Source organism: Macrosteles quadrilineatus, unplaced genomic scaffold (genome assembly GCF_028750875.1).
Source record: "Macrosteles quadrilineatus isolate MER2022 unplaced genomic scaffold, UCM_ALF_1.0 Scaffold_1__1_contigs__length_201487025, whole genome shotgun sequence".
NCBI classification, from domain to species: domain Eukaryota; kingdom Metazoa; phylum Arthropoda; class Insecta; order Hemiptera; family Cicadellidae; genus Macrosteles; species Macrosteles quadrilineatus.
Window position 1 is genome coordinate 50,299,955 of NW_026542594.1, and position 22,699 is coordinate 50,322,653.

Genomic DNA, 22,699 nt, shown 5'->3' on the forward strand with positions numbered 1-22,699 from the left:
TTGAAAAGATGCCATGTTTTGGACTTAAGTAGTCGTTTTTAGACTTTAAACTTTGTACCAAATATGCAAAGTTTGTGTGTTAGCTCTATTGTTGGATAAAGACTAACTACTGTGTTTAAATTTTATCAAATTTGCTTATTGTTCTATTTTTTGTTGAACAGATTGTAAATTAAATAAAATTTTACAAAAAAAAACTTACGACTACGACACGATTACGAATTAAAACCGCCCATCTGGTTGTTGGTCGATACTTGAACTATTCTATGACGTCACTATCACATTCCGAGGTATCCCAAAAGTTGCTCACCCACCGAGAGCAATTCCGCTGTTCCATGGCGCGGTGGCGGGGGGACGACCTTCTCGCCGCAGTATTTCACCTCCCTGTTTTTAGAACCTTTGGAACAGTTACACGGAACTGTTTGGGATAATGTTCAATGCAACTGTGACAAAAAGTATAGAATAGGTTTGGCGAAACCGTTATATTACAAGTAGCTCCGTTCCTTCTCAACTTGATTATTTTTCCTGCATAAAAATTGAATTATTATGATATACCTTTTACCTACGACCTTTTTTTAAAGTAGCCATTTCAGTTCAGTTTTTAGAATTGAAAAGTTTCACTTAACAGCTGTTTACTTTCATAACAGCATAGTTTCATTTCATAACAGCATAGTTTTTCTCATAACAACACGGGTAACGGACCAATGAGGTTCAAGGATTGAGAGATAAGAAGTAAAATTGTAAAGCTTCGAATGTCAACTAAACAGCTGATCAGCTGATCAGTTGACAATTTTAATTGTTGATCCGACTTGTTCCTGTTGATACTCGCGTATTCTTAACCTAAGTTGGTGGAAGTTAAAGGAAGGTAGATTAAACTGATTTAAAAATGTCACTAGTGAAAGTGAAGTTGACGAGATGGAAATGAGAGCACAAACCGTTTGTGCGAACCTTTTGCCACCGAAATCGAAACAAAGGTATGAAATTACATACTAGCAATTCATTAAATGGACGAAACAAAATAAGGTTAAATTGGTAAATGATAAATGTGCTTCTGGTTTATTTTGAAACCCTCTTAACCACTTTTTCACCCAACTCGTTGTGGACCACATATTCGATGCTGAGATCTAACTGTTTCACTATATTGTTCAGTAGTTGTCCAAAAAACAGTAATGATTTCTAAAATATATTAAACAACTCATTAAAACACATTATATCTGGTATATTACACCCATTCACTTGATGTATCAACTTGTGTCTGCTTAATGGTCAACTGAAGATTTCACGTGTTTGTCCAATCTTTAAGAAAGGTGCTAGGAATAGGCCTGAAAGTTATAGGCCCATATCAATCATGCCAACTCTATCAAAGTTATTGAGATACTTGGGTTTGATCAAGTCAGCAATTTTTTAGAAAATAACAATCTTATTTATATGTCTCAATATGGTTTCCGCAGTGGTATGTCAACCACATTTGCCATCGATGCTTTAGTACAAGAAGTATTAAATACTTTTGAGAGGAAGGCCATTGCTTGGGCCACACTGTGTGACCTGAGCAAGGCCTTTGACTGTGTGGCCCATGATAATCTATTGTGCAAATTAGAGTATTTAGGCATTAAGGGGTCTGCTCTCTTTTTTTAAATCATACCTTGAAAATCGCAAGCAACGTGTACTTTTAAATGGCTTGTGGTCGGACGAGGCTACTCTCAAGTATGGAGTACCACAAGGCTCTGTTCTGGGACCAATGTTATTCCCAGTAGCCATAAATGACCTGCCAAAAAATACCTAGCTTAACAAAAACCATACTGTATGCTGATGACACTACTTTTGTATCAGTTAGCAATCATTAGATAATTTAAACCTTTAGCTGATGGGGCTTTAAACAAGACATCAGTGTGGTTCCAAGAAAATGGGCTTCTATTAAATAACGATAAAACACAGAATATTATTTTTAGTCTCAGGCCTGTTAACCTTAAACTGCCTAATAATGTAAGTTGTGTTAAGTTTTTAGGCATTTATCTTGATAATAACCTTCAGTGGGACAATAACATCGATCATATAGCTGCAAGATTGTCCAGAGTGGTATATCTCATTAGACGTCTTAAGTATTTTGTTGACTTTGAATACATAAAAATGGCCTACTTTGCATTTTTCCAAAGTATTTTCCGTTATGGTCTTATCTTCTGGGGAAACAGCTGCAAAATTACAGATATTTTAATCATACAAAAAAGGTGGTTAGACTAATAATTGCAAGTTCCACCCAAGACGCTCATAGTAAACCTTTATTCCTCGAGTTAAAAATTCAAACTGTTGTTAATTTGTACATTTTTGATCTTATGTCTTATGCTTTAAAGAATCTACCAACTTCAATTTTTAACAATCAAGTCCATACATATAATACAAGAAGTAATTGTCAGATAAACAGAACATTTAATAGGCTGAGTAAAACATTGAAAAGTCATGTTGTTATGTCCGATAAGGTATTTAATAAATTGAGTAAGACTGTTCAATTTTATCCAGGTAGACATTCTTTATTTTTAAGTAAATTTTATGACTGGCTCTTAAGAAACCCTTTTTTTCTATTGACGACTTCATGGCCGTAAAGGAAGTTCAGTTTTAGACTCATTGTCAGTGCCTAGGTTAGTTTATATTGTTGTTAATCTTGGTTAGTTTATATTGTTGTCAATCTTGGTTAGTTTATATTGTTGTTAATCTTTTAACTTAATTGTCTATCAGCGTTTGTTATACTGTTTTTATCTCTTGTTAGCAGGACCTTGTCTACTGTTGTTTATATTTTAACTGTCCATCAACATTTGTTGCAATTGTTAATTTTTATAAATTTTTATCTTATCTGTATTTTGTTGTTGGTTCATATAATTTATTCTTTGTTAAATTTTCATATTTATTTACAAAATGTATTTATTGTTAAATCACATTCCATACTGTTGGTAATCCACAGAGCTGACACAAAAAAATTAACATATTGGACATGTTAGTTGTAATGTCTAGCCTGACTGTAGCCATGCTATATACACATGACAATTGTCATTGTCAATGCATTTTTGTAATGTCCAATGACAAATAAATACGGTATTTCTGATTCTGATATATATATATAAATTAGAACGATTGGTGTTTTTGGCCTCTGTGGACATCAAAATGAAAAAGTAATTTGGTCCCGGGCCTAGGTTTTACTATGCCACCTACGGTAATAGCTACTTCTTTATAGGGAAATTCGCTAAAAGGGAATGGAATGGAACTCTTTGTTTGTAATGAAACGGTTTTAACAAATCTATTCCAAACAGTTCCGTGTAACTGTTCCAAAAGTTAAAAAAAAGGAAGGGGAAATACTGCTGTGAGAAGGTCGTGGCGGGGGTCTGGGTCCTCCATCCCATGGACGGTCTCGTTACGACCTTCTAGTCGAAGGGGGAGGTGCAGATGTCGCGCATGCGCAAAAGCTGTCACTGTTGTTATTTTCAAAGTAGCAGTAGCAGTTTTGAGAACCTATTGCGTTACTTCCCGTTCCCGGTCACTACACCTTGTAACGTTGTAACCGTTAACGGAGTTGCCACTGCCACGCATACTCACTCAGTTTGACAGATATTTTGGGTTGTTTGTTTTGTTTCCTTTCACAACCTCGAACTTCGAGTTAAAGTTTGCACTAACTTAGGTCTAAGTAACTTAGACCAAGGATGAGTTATGTTAACTTTGATTAATTTTTAAATATGGAAAGTAAAACCTGTAATGAACTATTTTCTTCGGCGTATTCACTAAAAAGACACCAAAGAAATGTGCACAGTGGTACTAAAAGACTTACCTCGTCCAAGTTGTTATGCCCCGAGAAAGAATGCAATCAACAATTTCTCTGGTGGTACAAAAACCTTGGAAATCATATTCTACAAACTCACAATATCAACATCTCACTTGAAGCTGAAGAGTTTGTTTTTCAAACTGACGAATAAAAGGTATATGTAGATGTATCTCTTATAGGCCTACCGGTACTTCTAAGCCTAAGCCTAGATTAACTTGTATTTCCAGGACTTAGCACAGTGTTGGGACATCGAAACATCAGTAACGTCGATATTAGTATCGATCGCCCTTTAAACATCGATGTCAAAAGAATATCAAAGTCAAAATATCGATAGATATTGGAGAAAAACATCGAGGTTTAGTAAAAGAATAAAATGATGGTAAAAAATAAATATCTGAGTTAAGATACTAATTTATGGGCTACTAAAAAAAATATTGGAGTGAAATATTGATAGTAGCAATATCGGAGTAAAATATCGATACTAAAAATAAATATGTGTACTAAGCTAAAAAGGGTGTAAAAGTGTATACCAACACATCCTATAGTAATATAGGCATAAACGAAAATAATAATAAAATCCACCACTAAATGGTTAGCAATACAATTCTAGCCTAGCCCTAGAAAGAGACCTATGCTTCACGGCTTTAGTCACCACACAGTGCCGTGCCAGTGGACTGCTAAACTGTGCAAATAACAGTGACAGCATAGCAGTGCTTGTGCGCATGCGCGACATCTGCACCTCCCCCTTCGACTAGAAGGTCGTGTCTCGTTAGCTAGAAACAGGCTAGGAGACAAGTAAAAAAACAAATACTGTATAATGCCATAGACTAACCAACACAAGTAGACTTCTCATCCCATTGTAAATTTTGAAGCACGTTTTTCGTGTCTAGTTCATGTACGTGACACAAAGGCGCTAGTGTCGACGAAACTTTGTTTCTATTATTTTAGGGTTAATTTCTTGATTTGTGCTTTACTGTTTGGTTATATAACTAAGGGACAAGTTATTGTTTATGATTAGACCGTATTATTTGGTTAAACGAGGTTTTAAATGGCTGTAATAACGGGAAACAAATTGTAAACAAAACACGACCTCTACAGAAAACCGTACAGAACTAACAATAAAATTGGCTTCAGCTGTTCCATAAGGATGGGAAATCTACTAAGGGAGTATGTTTTATCTATGATAATGCGTATTAAAGAAACCCTTGCCGACAGACCGCTACCGTCCACCACCAGCCACCACTGCTCGGGCGAACACCATTACCGCAACGATACGTTGAACAACCATAGTATTAGGTTTCGGTGGTGTAGTGGATATCGCACCGGGCTGATAATTCGGAGGTAGCCGGTTCGAAACCCACCGGAGGAAATAACTTTTTGACTCGATTTTTTTATTATCAGCAAAATTTGGTTCGTTTGGTAAGGTTATGATAGTTCAATTTTATAATTAAAAAAAAATATATATAATTGATTTTGAGACATTTATAATTTTATTTTATGAACCGAACTATTTTGTCATTAGTAAACCTTCATTTGATATTTTCATTATCAGCAAGTTTGGATAGTTTGGTTAGGTTATGACAGTTAAATTAATTTAAATTTAACCTACAAACGATAAGTTATGGACAGCGACAGTGATAGAGATAACAATTTCCCATGAACCAGTTTGGCTATGTACGGTATTACCAACACCGTCGACATTTTGAGTTGTCAACAAAGTGGGACTATTTCAGTGTCGATCTTTTGGGATGTCGATAAATTGGAACCCCACGCTAGTGCAGGCTTGGTTCTGCCACGGCCGCCTTTAACTACAGGCCGCGGCCTGGTAGAATTGGCAACGTTGCAAGTGGTGTTGTGTTGTTCAGTGACAGACGTCCCATAAGATAACATGGCAGACAGGTGACATCAGCTCATTAATTCGCACTTTATTGATTTAAATTTAAATTTAGGAACATAATTTTATTAACATATTGAAAATAAAACATATGGAATTGAAAACCGAAACAATATGAATTAAAATATATATCCGTAAATTTTTAAGCGGAGTCAAATTGTCATAGTCTAGTAACCAATCTTTCGTTTTTTTTTTTTTTTAAGATTTTATTAACCGATCAGCATTTCATTGCTATACAGGTTAGGTATAATATAAGAAAGACAAAAATAACATTATTAATTACATTAACATAGATAGAGGTCAGCTTAGCCCCTCAGGCACTTATTGTCACTGTTTTAGCGGGTCGGACTGAAAAGGCACTGTCCACCAATGAAACACAAATCAATGAAAACAAAACAATGGTTATAATAAAACATCTTGAGGCAATCTGGGGTTTAGTCGGAGTCTCTGGATTTCAGAAGGTTGGCCTGTGTTATAAAATCCAATGCTGCTGGTTAATGGAAGTTTTGTAAAAAATTTTGATGTAACTTTCTTGATAAAATCTTCTATAGGTTTTATTCCCAGTTCTAAATGTATTTGACGGGTTCGAAAATACCAGGGACATTTTAGAATTATCCTTAAAACTTTATTTTGAAATGTTTGCAGTTTGCGAATTGAGCTTTGTGAAGCAGTTCCCCATACTGGGCAGGCGTATAACAATAGTGGACGTAGAAGTGTTTTGTATAAAAGGGTTCCATTCTTCATAGACATACATGATTTTTTGTTGATTAAAGGAAACAATTTTGATAATCTGCCATAAGCCAAATTTAATTTTTTATTAATATGAAATTTCCAATTTAACTTTCGGTCGAAGTATACACCTAAATATTTTATTGCTTGGTCAGGAGGGTTCCATGCAATCTGTTCACCTAGAATTTCTAAATTTGGAGGATCTAGAAGTTTTCGGAGGGTAAAAATCTTCGCTTCACTTTTCATCGGATTTATGGCTATTCTCCATTTTGTGAACCATTCCACCAAATCGTTTAAGGAAATTTGAATGTTATTGGCCACAACTTCGATGTCATGCTGTGTAGAGTAGAGTAGGGTGTCATCAGCAAACACGGCTGTTTGGACATGGTTTGACAATGGCAAATCAGAGGTGTAAATGTTGTACAATAGAGGTGAAAGAATTGCTCCCTGTGGGACTCCGGCTTGAATTGGTCTGGCAGTTGATAGGGAGCCATCAATATTAACTGAAAACGTTCTGTCTTCAAGGAAGCTTTCAATAATTCTCTGTAGGTAGGAGGGGACTCCGAACTCTCTTAGTTTATACAACAAACCATCGTGCCAAACACGGTCAAAGGCCTGACTTACATCAAGAAAAACTGCAGCAGTATGACATTTTCTTTCAAATCCTTTAATGATGTCTTCGGAAACTCTTAAAAGTTGATGTGTCGTGGAATGTTGGGAGCGAAAACCAAACTGATGAGGAGGTATTAGAGAAGCACTATCTACGTAGGAGTCTAGGCGTTGCTTAATGATTTTTTCAAACAATTTAGACAATGTGGGGAGGAGGCTAATCGGGCGATAACTATTTACTTGTGATGCAGGTTTTCCAGGTTTGTGGATGACAATTATGAGAGAATGTTTCCACATTCGCGGGAAGTATGATTTTGTGAGACAGGCATTGAACAGAGAAGCAAGGAAAGCAAGTCCTTTTCGTGGTAGATTATGTAAAATAATGTTAGGTATTCCGTCGTGTCCAGGAGTTTTCTTGATTCTTAGCGACTTGATGAAGTTAGAGATTTCAGATGGAGAAGTATATTTAATTGGCCGTTCCACCGTGATAAGTGGGCAGGAATTAACTGTGGCAACATGAGCTGAAAATTCAGGGTCTTGAAATTCATCATTCGGACGAAATGAACGCTGATAGTAATCGGCTAAAACATTAGCTTTGTCCGTTTTGCTTTCATATACCTGACCATTGTTTATTAAACTGGGTATTGGGGTGCGTTCTTTCAATATTCGTTTAGTTGCGAGCCATAAGGAGTTGTTGTCATCAGAGGACAGATTTGATACATATTTGTTATAAGATTCGTATCTGAATCGGTCTAATTCCCATTTGACTCGTCTAATGAGCTGATTATATCTTCTGCGAAAAGAAGGAGTTCTGTAGCGTTGCCATAATCTTCTATGTCTATTCTTCAAATTAATAAGGGACAGGATGTATCGAGGAATCGAGGAAAACGATTTTTTGGGTTTAAACTGACGAACCGTTGCTTGTTCTACTGAGAGACGAATGGAAGTGACAAACAAATCGATAGCCTCATCTATTTGGGTTTTATCTTTTAGTTGGCGAGGAAGGAGAAAATTTTCATGAAAGCATTCTTTAAACTTTTCCCAGTCGATTACTCCTTTAATAAGTTTTTCGTTTGGAAGTTCTATTTCAGGTGGTTCGTCAAATGAAAGAATGACTGGTAGATGATCGGAATCAAGGTCAATTAGTGGTGTCATGTGTGTTGGGTGAGGCATATTTCTAAACAATCCAATGTCTAAAATGTCTGGCCTGACATTGTGGTTAAATGAGTAATGAGTAGGCTCATTTGGGGCAACAATTGATACTCCGTAGGCAGTAGCAGCGGCTAAGAGTAGTCTTCCATTTGGATTTGTCTTCAGGCATCCCCAAGCTTCATGCTTACAGTTTAGATCGCCTAGTAAAATAGTAGGAGTATTATCTGGAAAGAGGTTTTCAATGTACGTTTTTGAAAACTTGTACCGTGGAGCATGATAAGCAGAATATAAAATAATATCATCGTTGTTTATTCTTATTTTTATGGCTGTAATTTCTAGGTTATTCATGTGAGGTAGATACAATGAGTGATGAGAAATGTTTCTTTTAACCGCAATGGCAACTCCGCCAGACGCTCTAGGCGCATCCCTGTCTGATCTGTAAACGAGATAACCTGGAATTTTAAATTTTTCCGTTGATATCAGATGGGTTTCTGTGATACAAGCAATGTCAATTTTATTTTGAGCTAGAAAAACAATAAATGAAGAACGCTTTTCCTTTAAACCATTCGCATTCCAATTAAGTATTTTTAAGTTATTCACTGGGTGTAAATTATAATCCATTCTGGAAAATAGATGTTACTAACTGAGAGATGAACGATTTAATTTGAGGGAGGTAAGGTTTAACTAGAGATAATAGTGATTTTAAAATAGGGTGAAGAGAGTCGTGTTCTGAGTTTTCAGGTTCAGGATGGGGAGTTTGTGTTTCAGTGCGTTTATGTTTCGATCCGTTTGTAACATTGGCATAAGTTTTGTGTGGGGTAGCAAAGTTTTCGCTTTGAGAACTTGCTGGAGGAATGCGGTTTTTGGTTGACAAAGCAGGAAAATGAGTACTACTTGAGTTGTATTGAACTTGATTATGGCTGACTTCCGTTTGATTGGTTGTTGGTTGATTTCTTTCTGATTGCTCGTGTCTTAAGGCTGAGGTAGTAAGGGCAACCACGATAATTAGCTGTATGCGACTCATTACAGTTAACACACTGGACTGGATCTTCTTTCTTTTTAGGACAATCTGAAAATAAATGGTTTCCTGTACATTTAACACAACGGGGATCAAGTTTGCAATAGTTTTTAGTATGTCCATAGCGTTGACAGCGAATACACTGAGGGATGGCTTTAGACTTTCGCTTTAGTTCAATCTGAATTTTTGAATGGAAAATAAATTCAAGGCCAAAAATGTCATTGCCAGAGTCGGAGTCCTCGAGCTCGATGGCACAAAGAGGTATTGGATATTTATTTTTGTTGTATAGTCTAGTAACTTTAAGAACTGGCAGATTCATTCGTTTAAGTTCTGTGTGAATTTCTTCGTCAGAAAGGGAGATTGGGACGTTCCGCATTATGACAGAGAGACGTTTGTTTTCAGGAGAACAAAAAGAGTGATATTGTACTTTTAAATTGTCAAAATGTGCTGTTAGTGCACGGAAGTCATCGGATGAAGACACATTTATTTTGATGGTACTACCTTTGTTCACGGTAAAATAATTTTGCGTTAAGACTTTGTCAAGATCTGCGATCAAAGCTTGATAATTGTTCGAGTCATGAAGAAAAATGGGTGGAATGCGAGATTTATCAGAAGAGTTAGGAGATTCGTCAGTTTCGTCATTGTCGGTAGTGGATGCTAAAGGACTAAACCTGTTTTGTATTATAGTGCAGTAAAAATAAGAGAAAAATTCCATAAACCTAAAAAAAAATAGCACAACCGGGGAATTTGGTACAGATGTTGGGTGTACCTTCCTTTTGAACATACTAAAAGTCCCCTAAAATTGAAGCTGTGCTACGGCCGCCATATTGGAAAATGGCGCCATATTTCTGTATTTTTCGCTATAGTGACTTTATTATTAGAGATACAGGAAAAAGCTTAATATACAAAATGTAGGTCATCTAAAAATACACATTTTTTGTATTTACCATCTTTCTCTAAACCCATTGGTTTTTGAGTTATTTGTTATTAAGTATATTTAGTTTTTTTCTATTTATCAAAAATAGGTGAAACACATGGAAATTGACCGTTACTTTCAAGGATTATGATAATTGATCCCATTTAGTTAAATAGTGTGATACTATAAAATCTTAAAATTAAAGCTTATTTTATGAGTAAAACAACTCTGCCACAGCAAACCTGCAGACTCAGCAAATTTCCATTTGATTGGATGTTTTATTAATTGTATTTAAATAAAATTAGATTTAACAGGTACCTAGGTTTGCTGCTACAGGTAGGTTATTATAGTGTGTTTATTTTTTAGTAAAATATCAATAACTTAGTATAAAATAATTAATTTTCCAAGTTTGATCATAATAAATCTATAAACAAACAAACTGCAACAGTTAACCAATTCATAATAATAGCATGGTAGCTTAAGATTTACAATTTACAAATTTAAATATACAAATTTTGGTTGTGTTTACTGAAAATATGGCGATTATTTGTCACGATTCGAATACTAACCGAAGGGGTTTTCAAAAGGAGATGAAGCAAGTAATTTAAGTACTGTAATATTAACTCGTACCAAGTATCGGAAATATTGTATGCAGTGAGGAAATCAACCATATTTTGTAAACTACGCAATAGTCATATTAATATTTTATACTCATTTTTACCCATTTAATAAATTAACATTTTAATATTTTGATGGCACTACCACTATCACTCTGATATCAACTAAGGGGGATGAATAATAATTGTCGTAAACCTTGAAAGTAACCGTTGATTGCGATGGGTTTCACCGATTTTTGATAAATAAAACTAACTATACTATACCATACTTAATTAGTCACCAACATGAACTAGACACGAAAAACACCCTTCCAAATTTACAATGGGATGTCAAGTATAGTTAGTTAGTGTGGTGGTGCCATAAAAATACTAAAATGTTAACTATTAAATGGGTAAAAAATGAAGATAAAATATTAATATGACTATTGCGTACTTTACAAAATATGGTAGATTACCTTACTGCATACAATATTTTCGGTGCTTGGTACGAATTAATATTACTTAAATAACAGGCTCCATCTCCTTTTGAAACCCCATTTGGTTAATATTCTAATCGTGACGAATAATCGCCATCTTTTTAGTAAACACAACCAAAATTTGTATATTCAAATTTGTTTATTGTAAATTTAAAACTCCCATGCTATTCTAATGAATTAGTTAACTGTTGCAGTTTGCTTGTTTATAGATATATTTTGATCAAACTTGGAAAATTAGTTATTTTATTGTAAGCTATTGATATTATACTTTAAAAAACACACTATAATAACCTACCCGTAGCAGCAAACCTAGGTACCTGTTGAATCTAATATTATTTAAATACAACTAATAAAACATCCAATCAAATGGAAATTTGCTGAGTCTGCAGGTTTGCTGTGGCGGAGTTGTTTTACTCATGAAATAAGCTTAAATTTTTAGATTTTATAGTATCACACTATTTAACTATATAGGATAAATTATCATAATCCTTGAAAGTAATTTCCACGTGTTTCACCTATTTTTGATAAATAGAAAAAACGAAATATACTTAATAACAAATAACTCAAAAACCGTTTGGTTTAGAGAAAGATGATAAATACAAAAAATGTGTATTTTTGGATGACCTACATTTTGTATATTTAGCTTTTTCATGTATCTCTAATAATAAAGTCACTAAAGTGAAAAATACAGAAAAATGCCGCCATTTTCCAATATGGCGGCCGTAGCACAGCTTCAATTTTAGGGGACTTTTAGTATGTTCAAAAGGAAGGTACACCCAACATCTGTACCAAATTCCCCGGTTGTGCTAATTTTTTTTGGGTCAAAACATATTTTTACTGTACTATTACTGTTTTGTATCGCTTCGTAGTGTGTTGGAAGTTGGAAGATGATGATTTAGCTTTCTTATTGGATACTAGTTGAAATTCGCTTGATTCACCTTCTTGGTTGTTTTCTAGTTCCATTGTGCTAACTTCTAATTCGTGTGATGAATTTTGGAGGAAAATTTTGTTTGGTGGTGCCGATGAGTCGTCTAAAATATGATGCTTACCATTGTTGACTGTAGAGATATTTTGACTTGTTGATGCGTAGCTATGGTCTTCACGATAGGTTAGAATTGGAGGTTTCAAGACAGGGTTTGTCCCGTTCATTCAATGTGTTAACTTATATGAAATTTATTGAAAGTCCGAAAGAAACACACAAAAAGTAACTAAAAATAGAAAAGAAACACTTCAAAAGAAAATCAAAATTATTTTAAAAAGTAAAAATAGGGAGAGCAAAAAACAATAACAACCGTTATTAACCGTATCATCAGCTGGATCCCAATCTTTCGTAAATACACAAATTCCATTAGCTGTTTCCAAACAAAAACAGCTGTTACAACACCACTTGCGACGTTGCCAGTTCGAAGGCCGCGGCCTGGAGTTAAAGGCGGCCGTGGTTCTGCACGGCGCGGCGCGGCGCGGTGGTGGGCGGTGGCGGTCTCTGTCGGTAAGGTTTCGTGAATATTAATGGCGGCGTCCTTGCCGGTATTGTCATTGTCAAACTCAAATACTAACAGAAACAGATACAGCTTTTAATCATTATTATTTTCTTTTCCTTTGTACCTAACCCGTGTTTCAGCAGCTATAAGGTAAGAAATGTTATATTTAAATCAAATAAGTAATTCAGCTAAGTTACTTATGTTAACCCTGCGACAAAAATTAAAAACTGATAGGCCTAAGTTTATTCAACATTGTCAATAATTGTTTGCTAATTTATTCTCCTAATTCTCCATTAAACGATTTAAATCGAGGATAAATAGGCTAGGTCCTATGTTTTTAAAATATACACACGCACTGGGCCAACGCACTGGGGTAGGCCTACAGTTTCTTAAGTTAACCGTACCCTATTATCGATTGAAAATATCAATTCGATTAGTAACCTTCATTCAATTGGTTTTAACTATAACAATTATATTTAATGGATTAAATTTATCAACCACTGTCTGTAGGCCTATGATATTAATTTAGGTGGGTATACTCACTAAGTTAAATGCAGTTTTTAGGAATGCTCTCTTATTTGTTGAGGAAGTAGTCTAGGCCTAGTAGTGGGCTACCTACCTAACCTAGTTTATATTTATTCTATCCTACCTTAAAAACATAGGCTTAGGCCTATCACATTTGCTCCGACAAATTTTTTCCCGATTTCAAAAGTTTTTGTTCCTAGGTAAGTGAAACTCTTAAAAGCACCACTAGACACTGTTAAGTTAAGCCTACTAAAAATGGTGGTTGTAGGCTACACTACAAAACCAATTTGGAGTTTCTGTGGGTGGTTTTACTCTGCATTGTCGTGTGTTAAAAGTATTTTGAAATACCAGTAGGCCTAACTTAATTTTAGCAACGTTTTAAGTTAATAACTTATAAGTTAAGTTAGGCTATATTTACACATTGGGTATATTTATACTTATATTTACATTGGGGGGGGGGGGTCTTGACTTTTTATTCACCCTAGGTATATTTTCTTCTCTACCAGGTAGGTAGGCCTACATTTTTAATTTTTCCTTGAGGCCACTTTGGTCTTCATTTTTTAAATTTTGAGATAAACTAAGTAGGTAGCCTATTGTAAATTTTTACGCACATGTGATGGCGACTTTTTTTAACCAATGCTGTTCTTACTTGCTGTAGCCTACATGTAGATCTTGGGCTTGTCTGGTGTTGTAGTTATGAATACTATTGTTGTTGGTGAAATATTCTGGTTTGGCTTTAGCAGTGACAGCACATTCTAGAATATAAACTGCTGGTAGAGTTAAAATGCCAAGTTCCTTGAAGGTATCTCGACAGGAGTCTTGACCTCTCATTTTACAAATGGTTCTTATTGCTCGTTTTTTTAATATAAACATTCTTTGAGCTTCAGTGCTGTTTTCCCATAGCATTATGCCATAGGCCATTTAGCCTAGACAGTATGGATGCAACCATGATAAATTTGTAGCCTAACAGGATGTTTCTGTCGATTATATTTTGGAGTCTACGAATTGGATGGCACACAACTATTAATCTTTTTGCTATATTGTCTATATGGTTTTCCCATGATAAATTTTCAGATAGGCCTAAATGTATTGTTATTCCAAGATATTTAGCTGACTTTTCTTTTATTGGGTGAATATATCCCATTTTTAAAAGTGGTGAATAGTCCGGTTCGTTCCTATTGTAAAAATGAATTAGACTGGTTTTTGAACTGTTAAGTGCCATTTTATTGTGCTCCAATCAATTGGTTTATTAATTCCTTCATGAGTTTTCTTAATAACTGTCATACGGTCTTTTCCATAGGTAAGGTGTCCCACATCATCTGCGAACATCAATAGTTTCCCGTCCTGGATCTCTTCTGGCAATTCATTAACATAAAGAAGGAACAACACTGGTCCGAGATGTGATCCTTGCGGGACTCCTATGTTACAGTCTGAGACATTTGATTTAAACGTCTTTATAACATTCCTCTCACTGGTGTTTCTAATATTTACAATTTGGTATCTGCTTTTAAGAAATTACGTTACAGTATCCAGTTTAAGGTATTTTTCCTAACCAATTTTGATTAACTTGGTCTTTCATGATCCAGGCAATCGAACCCCTTGGTCATGTCATATAATAGGAGGATAGAGTCCTCCATTAAGTTAATTTTGTCATAAATTTTGGTTATTCATTAAAAAACTGAGTCTATAGTTGATCTTTCTTTCCGGAGACCATTGATTTTTACTAAGTATATTGTTTTCTTCTAAGAAGGGCATTAGTCTATCCAGGAAAATTATCTCAAACAATGTAGGTTAACATACCTTACGTCGTCAATCCTAAAATTAGTCTAAGGCGACTAGTTCCGCCATAGATAGATGAGATAGATGAATAAATATCTCAAACACTTTGGAAAAAGCAGATTGAATTGCTACTGGTCTATAGTTAGCTGCAAGTTTTTTTAATCATTTTTCTTATGAATAGGAATTATTTTTGACACTTTTGATTTGTCTGGAAAAGTCCCAATTGCAAAAGATTCATTGATGATTATTAGTGTAAAAGGTTTGGCAATAAATTCAGTACAACTTCCAAATGAATGGCACGGTACCTCATCAACTCCTGCACTGGTCCTCCTTCCCACCGCAGTCATCACCTCAGTACTTCCTCCTCTCTAGTCGGTTCAAGCTGCTTGCAGTCATCGAGATCAAGATCTGGTCCATCGGTTGACTCCTGTACGTACCCTCGGTGATATTTCCATGCAGTTCAGTTAGCTTCCTTACTTTGTTAACAAAGACTGAATTGAACAGGTTTGCCACATCTACAGGGTCATTAATTAAAGATTCTAACTTTTTTAGGGTTATATCTTCATTTGTAGATGTTTTATCGGTCAGGCTCCGTACTACTCTCCAAGATCTCGACTTATATTTTTGGAATGACTAATTTTATTTTGTATTAACTTAACCCTTTTTTTACAATCAAGTACCACATCGGCTTTGGCCTGGTTAATCTTTTCATTTGTAAATTACCAGTATTTGAAGTTCTAGTAAGTATTTCAATAAAGGTATTTTAAGACTGTTTGTGAATTTCTTATTTCGTCGTTTATCCAATTTACTGAGTTATGATTTTTCAAATTAGTCATCACTTTAGGGAATGATATTTCAAAGAAGTACAAGAAGGTTGAATAGAATTCTTCAACATAAGATTCAATTTACTTGTAGGCTCATCGGCAAGTAGGCTTACTTCCTCTATCAGCCAATCTTATTTAATTTTGTAGAATGAACACTTATTTTATGTTTGCTTTAGTCAGCATGTTTTACTATTGTACTTATGACTGTCTTGTGCATTTCAAGCATCCATGACAAGATCTATTGCATGTAATTTTGCCTAAAGATCAATAAATGTCTTATGTCTTATGTCTTATCTTCCATTTATTAATTTTGAGCAGACGACAAAATGCTTCCAAGGCCGGTTTGGAAATAATTCTTTTTTCAATCTTGTAGCCTAGTTCTCAGTTTGGTTACTTTTTCCCCCAATTTCAACTAAAAGTATGTTGTGGTCACTTAGAATGTTTATATCTGATCTCACTTCCCTGATTATATTTAAATTAGGCTCGGAGATAATGTAGTCAAGTTGTGTGCATGTTGTCTCAGTAACCCTGGTCGGTCCTTCAAACATCACTTGTAGTTTGTAAGTAGGCCTACCTAGGCCTAAATCTAAAAGGCAACTCTTATTTATAGATTGGACCAAATTATTAATGTTTAGATCCCCGCATAATAGCAATGGTAAGTTATATTTGCTTCTTATTAGATTAAGCGCTTCATCCAGTAGGGGAGACCGGGGCACCTTGGGCCAGTTTTATATATTTGCTATTATAATTTATCTAACAAAAAACCACTAAGTGGTAACACTTCCCCCGCCAAGTCAGCAACCCAAAAAAGACAATAAATCACCACTTTTCCGCCAAGTAAAACAATGTAATGTATGTAAGTTTGGCAACTTGGCGGCAGACTTTTGCTTGTTTTTTTTTCATTAAAGTTACGTTGGTGGATAATTTCACAAATCAACTTCTCTAATTAATTAGTCCAACTAAGTATAATAATTTCGAGGTAATCAGTAAATATAAAACCATCACTATTATGATTTTATGAAATGTGACACAAATAAGGTCAAATTTTGTAAAATAAGCTCTCATCTAGCAATGTACTATTGGGAGAGATACTTGCTCAATGAAACTAATTTTATGGTATTTTTTAAAGTGATCAAGCAAAAGTCTGCCGCCAAGTGGCCAAACTTACATACATTACATTGTTTTACTTGGCGGAAAAGTGGTGATTTATTGTCTTTTTTGGGTTGCTGACTTGGCGGGGGAAGTGTTACCACTTAGTGGTTTTTTGTTAGATTGTATTTATTTTTGTAGAAAATTAACAGTTAAAATAAAAATCCTCTTTTCTCTTATATATAGACCAGGGCACAACTACACATAAAATGCATTGGTGTTACATAAGTGTTCCGATAATTAAACCCGTATATCTAAAGACTAGTGTAAATTGAGCCCTTATTAGAGAAGTAAAAATGTAATCAAACAGATTAGGTTTGTTAGAAATAGCATAAGGCAAAACAAATATTGAAAAACTCATTTTTATCCTAAATTTACATATCACTTTTTACATTCACTTTTTTGCTTGTTTAACATACGTAGACGGATTTTCCCGATTGTTTTATTTGTTTTAGTGTATCAAAACATAAAACTAACCTTATTTAGTTAAATAAATTTTGGCAATATTATGAAGAAACAATGTTAAAACTAACCTTAGTACTAGTACTAAGTTTCAAGTTCCTAGGTTTCATATGTTTTGATAAGTAGTATTAAACTGTTAAAAATGACGAGCTGCTGTACCAGTGTACCATCGGTACACTGCATTTTTCAATGGAAAGTATCGGGGAATATCACTGCTCTAAGTAATTTTATATAGTAAGTAGCTCAAATCATTCGGTATACCTGAAAAAAATACTTTATAAAAGTTTTAAAATAATTTTTCAGCTGATCCTATGAATTTCTCTAACATTTTAAATTAATTGAGATTTAATCGCAGCTGATCCTTCTTTTGTTTTGATTTTAATCCCATGTTATTTAAATGGGCCAAAATCGTACTTTGAGGGCTTGCCAAGGGTTTATGGGTCAACGCACCGACTTGTGACCCTCAAAAGGCACATCTACACGCTAAGGGCTTTCAAACAACATAAAAAAACATTAAAATTGAGCCAGTGGTTTGGGCTGTAGGTCCGTCAACATTTAAGGAGAAGAAGGAGAACACGGAAAATTTGTGAATTTTCAAACTAGTTTTTCTTGGCTCAAACACAACCTTTTTTTAAATTCTTTTTTTTATTTTGCCAAGAATGATTGCCCCTATCCAGTGGATGAACAATTATTTTAATAGCTTTTGTTTCTTCAGAGCTATAGACGAGTAAAAAAGCCACTTTGTCACGTCATGTATATATACACTGCAGCAGCTGTGTACCGCTGGGGGACTTGGCGGGGCGGAACGCTGCCGCGTTCCTTAATTAATGACTTTACTAAATGCAAAACTAATATTTTTATAGTAAAGTACCATATTTCATTGATCTTAACAATTTTTTTCTAATTTTTTTTATGAAAAATAAAATTTGTAGTAATTTTTGTTTAAACTATTTACATAATGGCCCAATCTACCCCACAATGGGGTAGGGTGGGCCATGAATAAATATTATGCCTTAATGTTGAGACAAAACATTATTATTCAAAATACAAAGTTGAAAACCTATGAACATAATTTAACAAACATTAACAACCCTTTAGAATTGAAAATCTTTTAAAATTAAAAGTCCTTTGATATAAAAAAATCTTTAAAAGTGAAAAGACGATTGTTTCAAAATTTCAGGGCAAACAATTTCCGTAACATTGAAGATCAATAGAAAAGCTCAATTGAGTTAAGGTCCTTTCCTTATATCTTCGTTTATCCAATTTACTGAGTTATGATTTTTCAAATTAGTCATCACTTTAGGGAATGATATTTCAAAGAAGTACAAGAAGCCATGTGGCTCCATGTGGTATTGGTTTTGGAAGTTTCCGTTCTATGTCCTGTTCAAGAGCTAGGCCCAATGTGCCCCGCCAAAGATGGCCCACTGTGCCGCTAATGTTGGTTTTTAGGTTAGATTTAATTACCACCAAACTAAGATGAATACACAAAAGAAAGAAAGAAAGTGGAGTGGCTTGGTAAGGTATAAAACTAAATATTTATGTTAATTTTCATTTTTAATATATACAATAACTTGCCAAAATAAGATATCTTAACACTACCTGTTTCAGCAATCAGACTACCAAAAACAAACATGTGCTTCTAACTTCCCTCCAAATAGTTGTAGACTCTAGATTTTTCTCCTCAGTGTGACCAACCTAGAGACCTCTCAAAAGAAAATTTACCTGGTTTATTGGAAGTAGGCCTAGTTCAGTATAATATATTAACTATGGCCCACTGTGCCCCGTGGCCCGCTGTGCCCCAGTTTCCCCTATGTCCAGAAAATCAATAAACCTCTCTTCAAAAGGTGGACGGTATAAATTTAAAACAATAAACTTGAAATCACTGAATGAGACCAGCAAACAACAGCCTTCAATTACCCCCCTCAACACTTAAAGAATTAACTTGTTTAATTTCACTTACTTTTATTACAGAGTTGTTTTTAATGAGAATAGAGAAGCCTCCTCCTACAGTATGGGGTCTGTAATATTCTGTTTTTGTATCATGGCAATTTTTTTTAAATGTGGATTTCTTATATTCACTTAGCCATGTTTCTACTAAGTTTCTACTAATGTCTATACTAAATAATTACCATTTAATCTTTTACACTCTTCTGCGGCAGTTAGATGCATTTAGTTACTGTTCTGTATTTTCTCACTACCGTATTATAAATTTGGAGATCACTTAGCTTATTGCCAATAACTTTTAAATGGAGGGAAAATCGACCAAATTAGAAGTGATATTCTGAAGGAGAATAAAATTTACTACAAATAACTACTATGCATTTCTTGAAAATACTTATTAAAGGCAGCTGGCTACAAATAGAATCTTAATAATTTATAAATAAAAAACTTTTTTAAAACAAAACGTTTTTAAACGCACCAAAAAGTAGAAAATAATTTTTAAATATGTTGAGAGTATAAATACTTGTAAGATTTAAAACGAAAAACGTGGGGTGCATGCAATAGATGATTTTTTACAATTACCTTCACCTATTGAACCAATGTATTATTATCAATTAATTGCATGCACCCAACGTTTTTCGTTTTAAATCTTACAAGTATTTATTCTCTCAACATATTTATAAATTATTTTCTACTTTTTAGTGCGTTTGAAAACGTTTTGTTTTAAAAAAGTTTGTTAATTATAAATTATTTTCAACTTTTTAGTCTGGTAATATATATATATATAACCTTTGACTATTAATACAACAAACCAAAACCTTATTATCTCTAATCATATGTTTTATCTTTACTTTAAAATGCTTGTTTTATATTTTTAGAATATATCTAGAGCAGAACCTGTACCTCTTAACCTTTGCTCTTCGAACTGTCAAATTTAAGTATTTACAGCTGACTTAAATTAATTGATATGTTTACATTCTTTCAAAATGTAAACATGGAAAATGTGGAAGCCCATGGGGAGTATCCCGTGGGAAATATGAAAATTAAATGATATAATATTGCATTGTCATCCATTTGTGAGCTATGTTTCAAATTTCAAGTCTCCAGCTCATCGGGAACTTCGTTTTTTTAGGAAAGCGACTAGCGAGCTAATAAAAACAAGCCCATGGGGCCCAAGGGAAATATGAAAATTAAATGATATAATATTGCATTGTCATCCATTTGTGAGCTATGTTTCAAGTTTCAAGTCTCTAGCTCATCGGGAACTTAGTATAAAATCGATTGCAAAATTTGTACCGGACAAGAAAGCTAGCTAATAAAAACGTTTTAAAAACAGAAACTCGAAAAAAGCAGTTTTTAATGTATTTTTGTTATTTTTACTTTTTCACGACAAATATTTAATAAAATCACAATTTTATAATCATTTGCAAATCTACATGAGTTAGGCTTTCCAATGATCCATTAATTAACAAAATCGGTCCAGTAGAAATCTAGATTTTAGTTGTTCAAAGTTTATCAAAAATATACCAAACTCAATATTTTCTCATTACTATAAATTCGGAGGTTGCTTAGCTTTTTTGCAAATAACTTTTAAATGGTGAGGAAATCGACCAAAGTGGAAGGTGATATTCTGAAAGAGAATAAAATGTTCTACAAATTGATACCATGCACTTCTTGGAAATACTCAAAAAAGGCAGCCAAAAGTCGCACCCAAATAAAAAGTGTGAAAAACACCGAACGTTTTCGATGTATTTCTTATGGTAAACATGTTTTTTTTTAATTTTTCACCATAAATTGTAACAAAAACAAACTTTCATAATTATTTGCAAATCTACACGACTTAAGCTTTCCAACGACCCATTAATTAATAAAATCAGTCCAGTAGAACTCTAGTTTTAGTTTTACAAAGATTTTTAAAACTGAATTATATATAGAATAGATAATTAGGATCCTCTTTGATTTAGGCCTACAGCCAATTTAGTGTCATGCTAAAAATGAATCGCTATTACAACTCACTAATCATCACTAATCATCGCTTTAGAAACTGAACCAAATAACCACAATCACGACACATAGCGCTTCTAGGTTGAATGATTGGTTTAGGTAGGCTAGCTAACTTTGAAAAATGTGTCTTCACTAGAGAAATTTTTCTTTTATCTCAATCGCCTATCACCATAGACCAACCATACTGTAGAAGTAACATGGGCAAGTCAGTGGAATTGCATTGATGACTTTTCAGCCTAAGCTACTGTCACACAGCTATCGTAGGCTATATACTTACATAAGCAGAAGTCTTAAGGGCTGAAGACTATGAGGGAGAAGTTACTAAGAAGACTATTACCTACAGCCTAGTATTTTAAGCAATCATATACCATGCTAATTTGTTAAGATTTCAATAGGTTTTGTGCACTAGGTGACTCTTGGAAACTCACATTTAAGTTGCCTTTCCCTACATCTCCAATAGTGAAGGGGGGGGGGGGTAATAATTTCAACAACATACTAGGCTACATCGGTGAGCCAACCCATTGTTTTTCTTAGTATGATAACTATATGTATTCTCCTATTGACCAAACTTATCAAAACCTGAGGCTTGGTGGAACTACAAGGACTATCACCAAGTGGGAAGATGGAACAAATATTTTGATGAACATTACCCTGATGCATGGTTTGAACTGTAAAAGTATAGGTTTCTAGCTAAACAGTCAAACAAGACTGGAATGACTATGCTGCCCATGTTGGCTCTCTCAAGTCAACTATCTTCTGAGGCTTCTCTAGAATTGAGACGTCTTGCGTATAGATGTATAGCCTTTGTAAGCCTGTTATAAGATCCTTGCACAGACCTAAAAGTCTAAGGTGATTGGCAGTTAAGGTTACAAAAATAGTCTTACAATTTTACAAATGATTTTATTTTAATGGTGAGATTGAAAAAAATATGACTTTTATTGTAAACTGTTGACTTATTGAGCTTAGATGTTACTTAAATGGAGTATAATTTAAGTGTTACCCTAATGAGTTTTTGTTAATTTTTTATTTGTAGCCTTAATTAACCTGTCCAATTCAGTGATATGCAATCATTAACCTGTAATCATCATCATCCTGTTGTGTGTTATAGGAGAACCGTTTCAAGAACTGCTAAAATGGAAGAACTGATGTTGGCCACGGATTTACTTGAAGTAAGAAAGCTTGAATTGAAACCTTGTAATATGAATAGGTAAAATAGGTCACTTAGCTCTCTATCATTTGTCCTCTATAGAAGTAGAATACAATGCTTTAAAAGACAAATATTAATATTGGTTTATTTACCTTGTATTATCGCCACAGCTCA

The 22,699-nt window shown here is 34.3% G+C and overlaps 1 protein-coding gene across 1 annotated transcript in view; it reads left to right on the forward strand.

Moving 5' to 3' along the window:
* Positions 1–880: 880 nt before the first annotated feature.
* LOC128983003 (host cell factor 1-like) overlaps positions 881–22,699 on the forward strand; it is a 112,585-nt gene continuing 90,766 nt past the window's right edge. The window contains exons 1-2 of the mRNA XM_054402121.1: positions 881–971; positions 22,487–22,547. Of these exons, the coding sequence (XP_054258096.1) occupies positions 913–971; positions 22,487–22,547 (120 nt within the window). The 5' untranslated portion in view covers positions 881–912. The remainder of the gene's footprint in view (positions 972–22,486; positions 22,548–22,699) is intronic.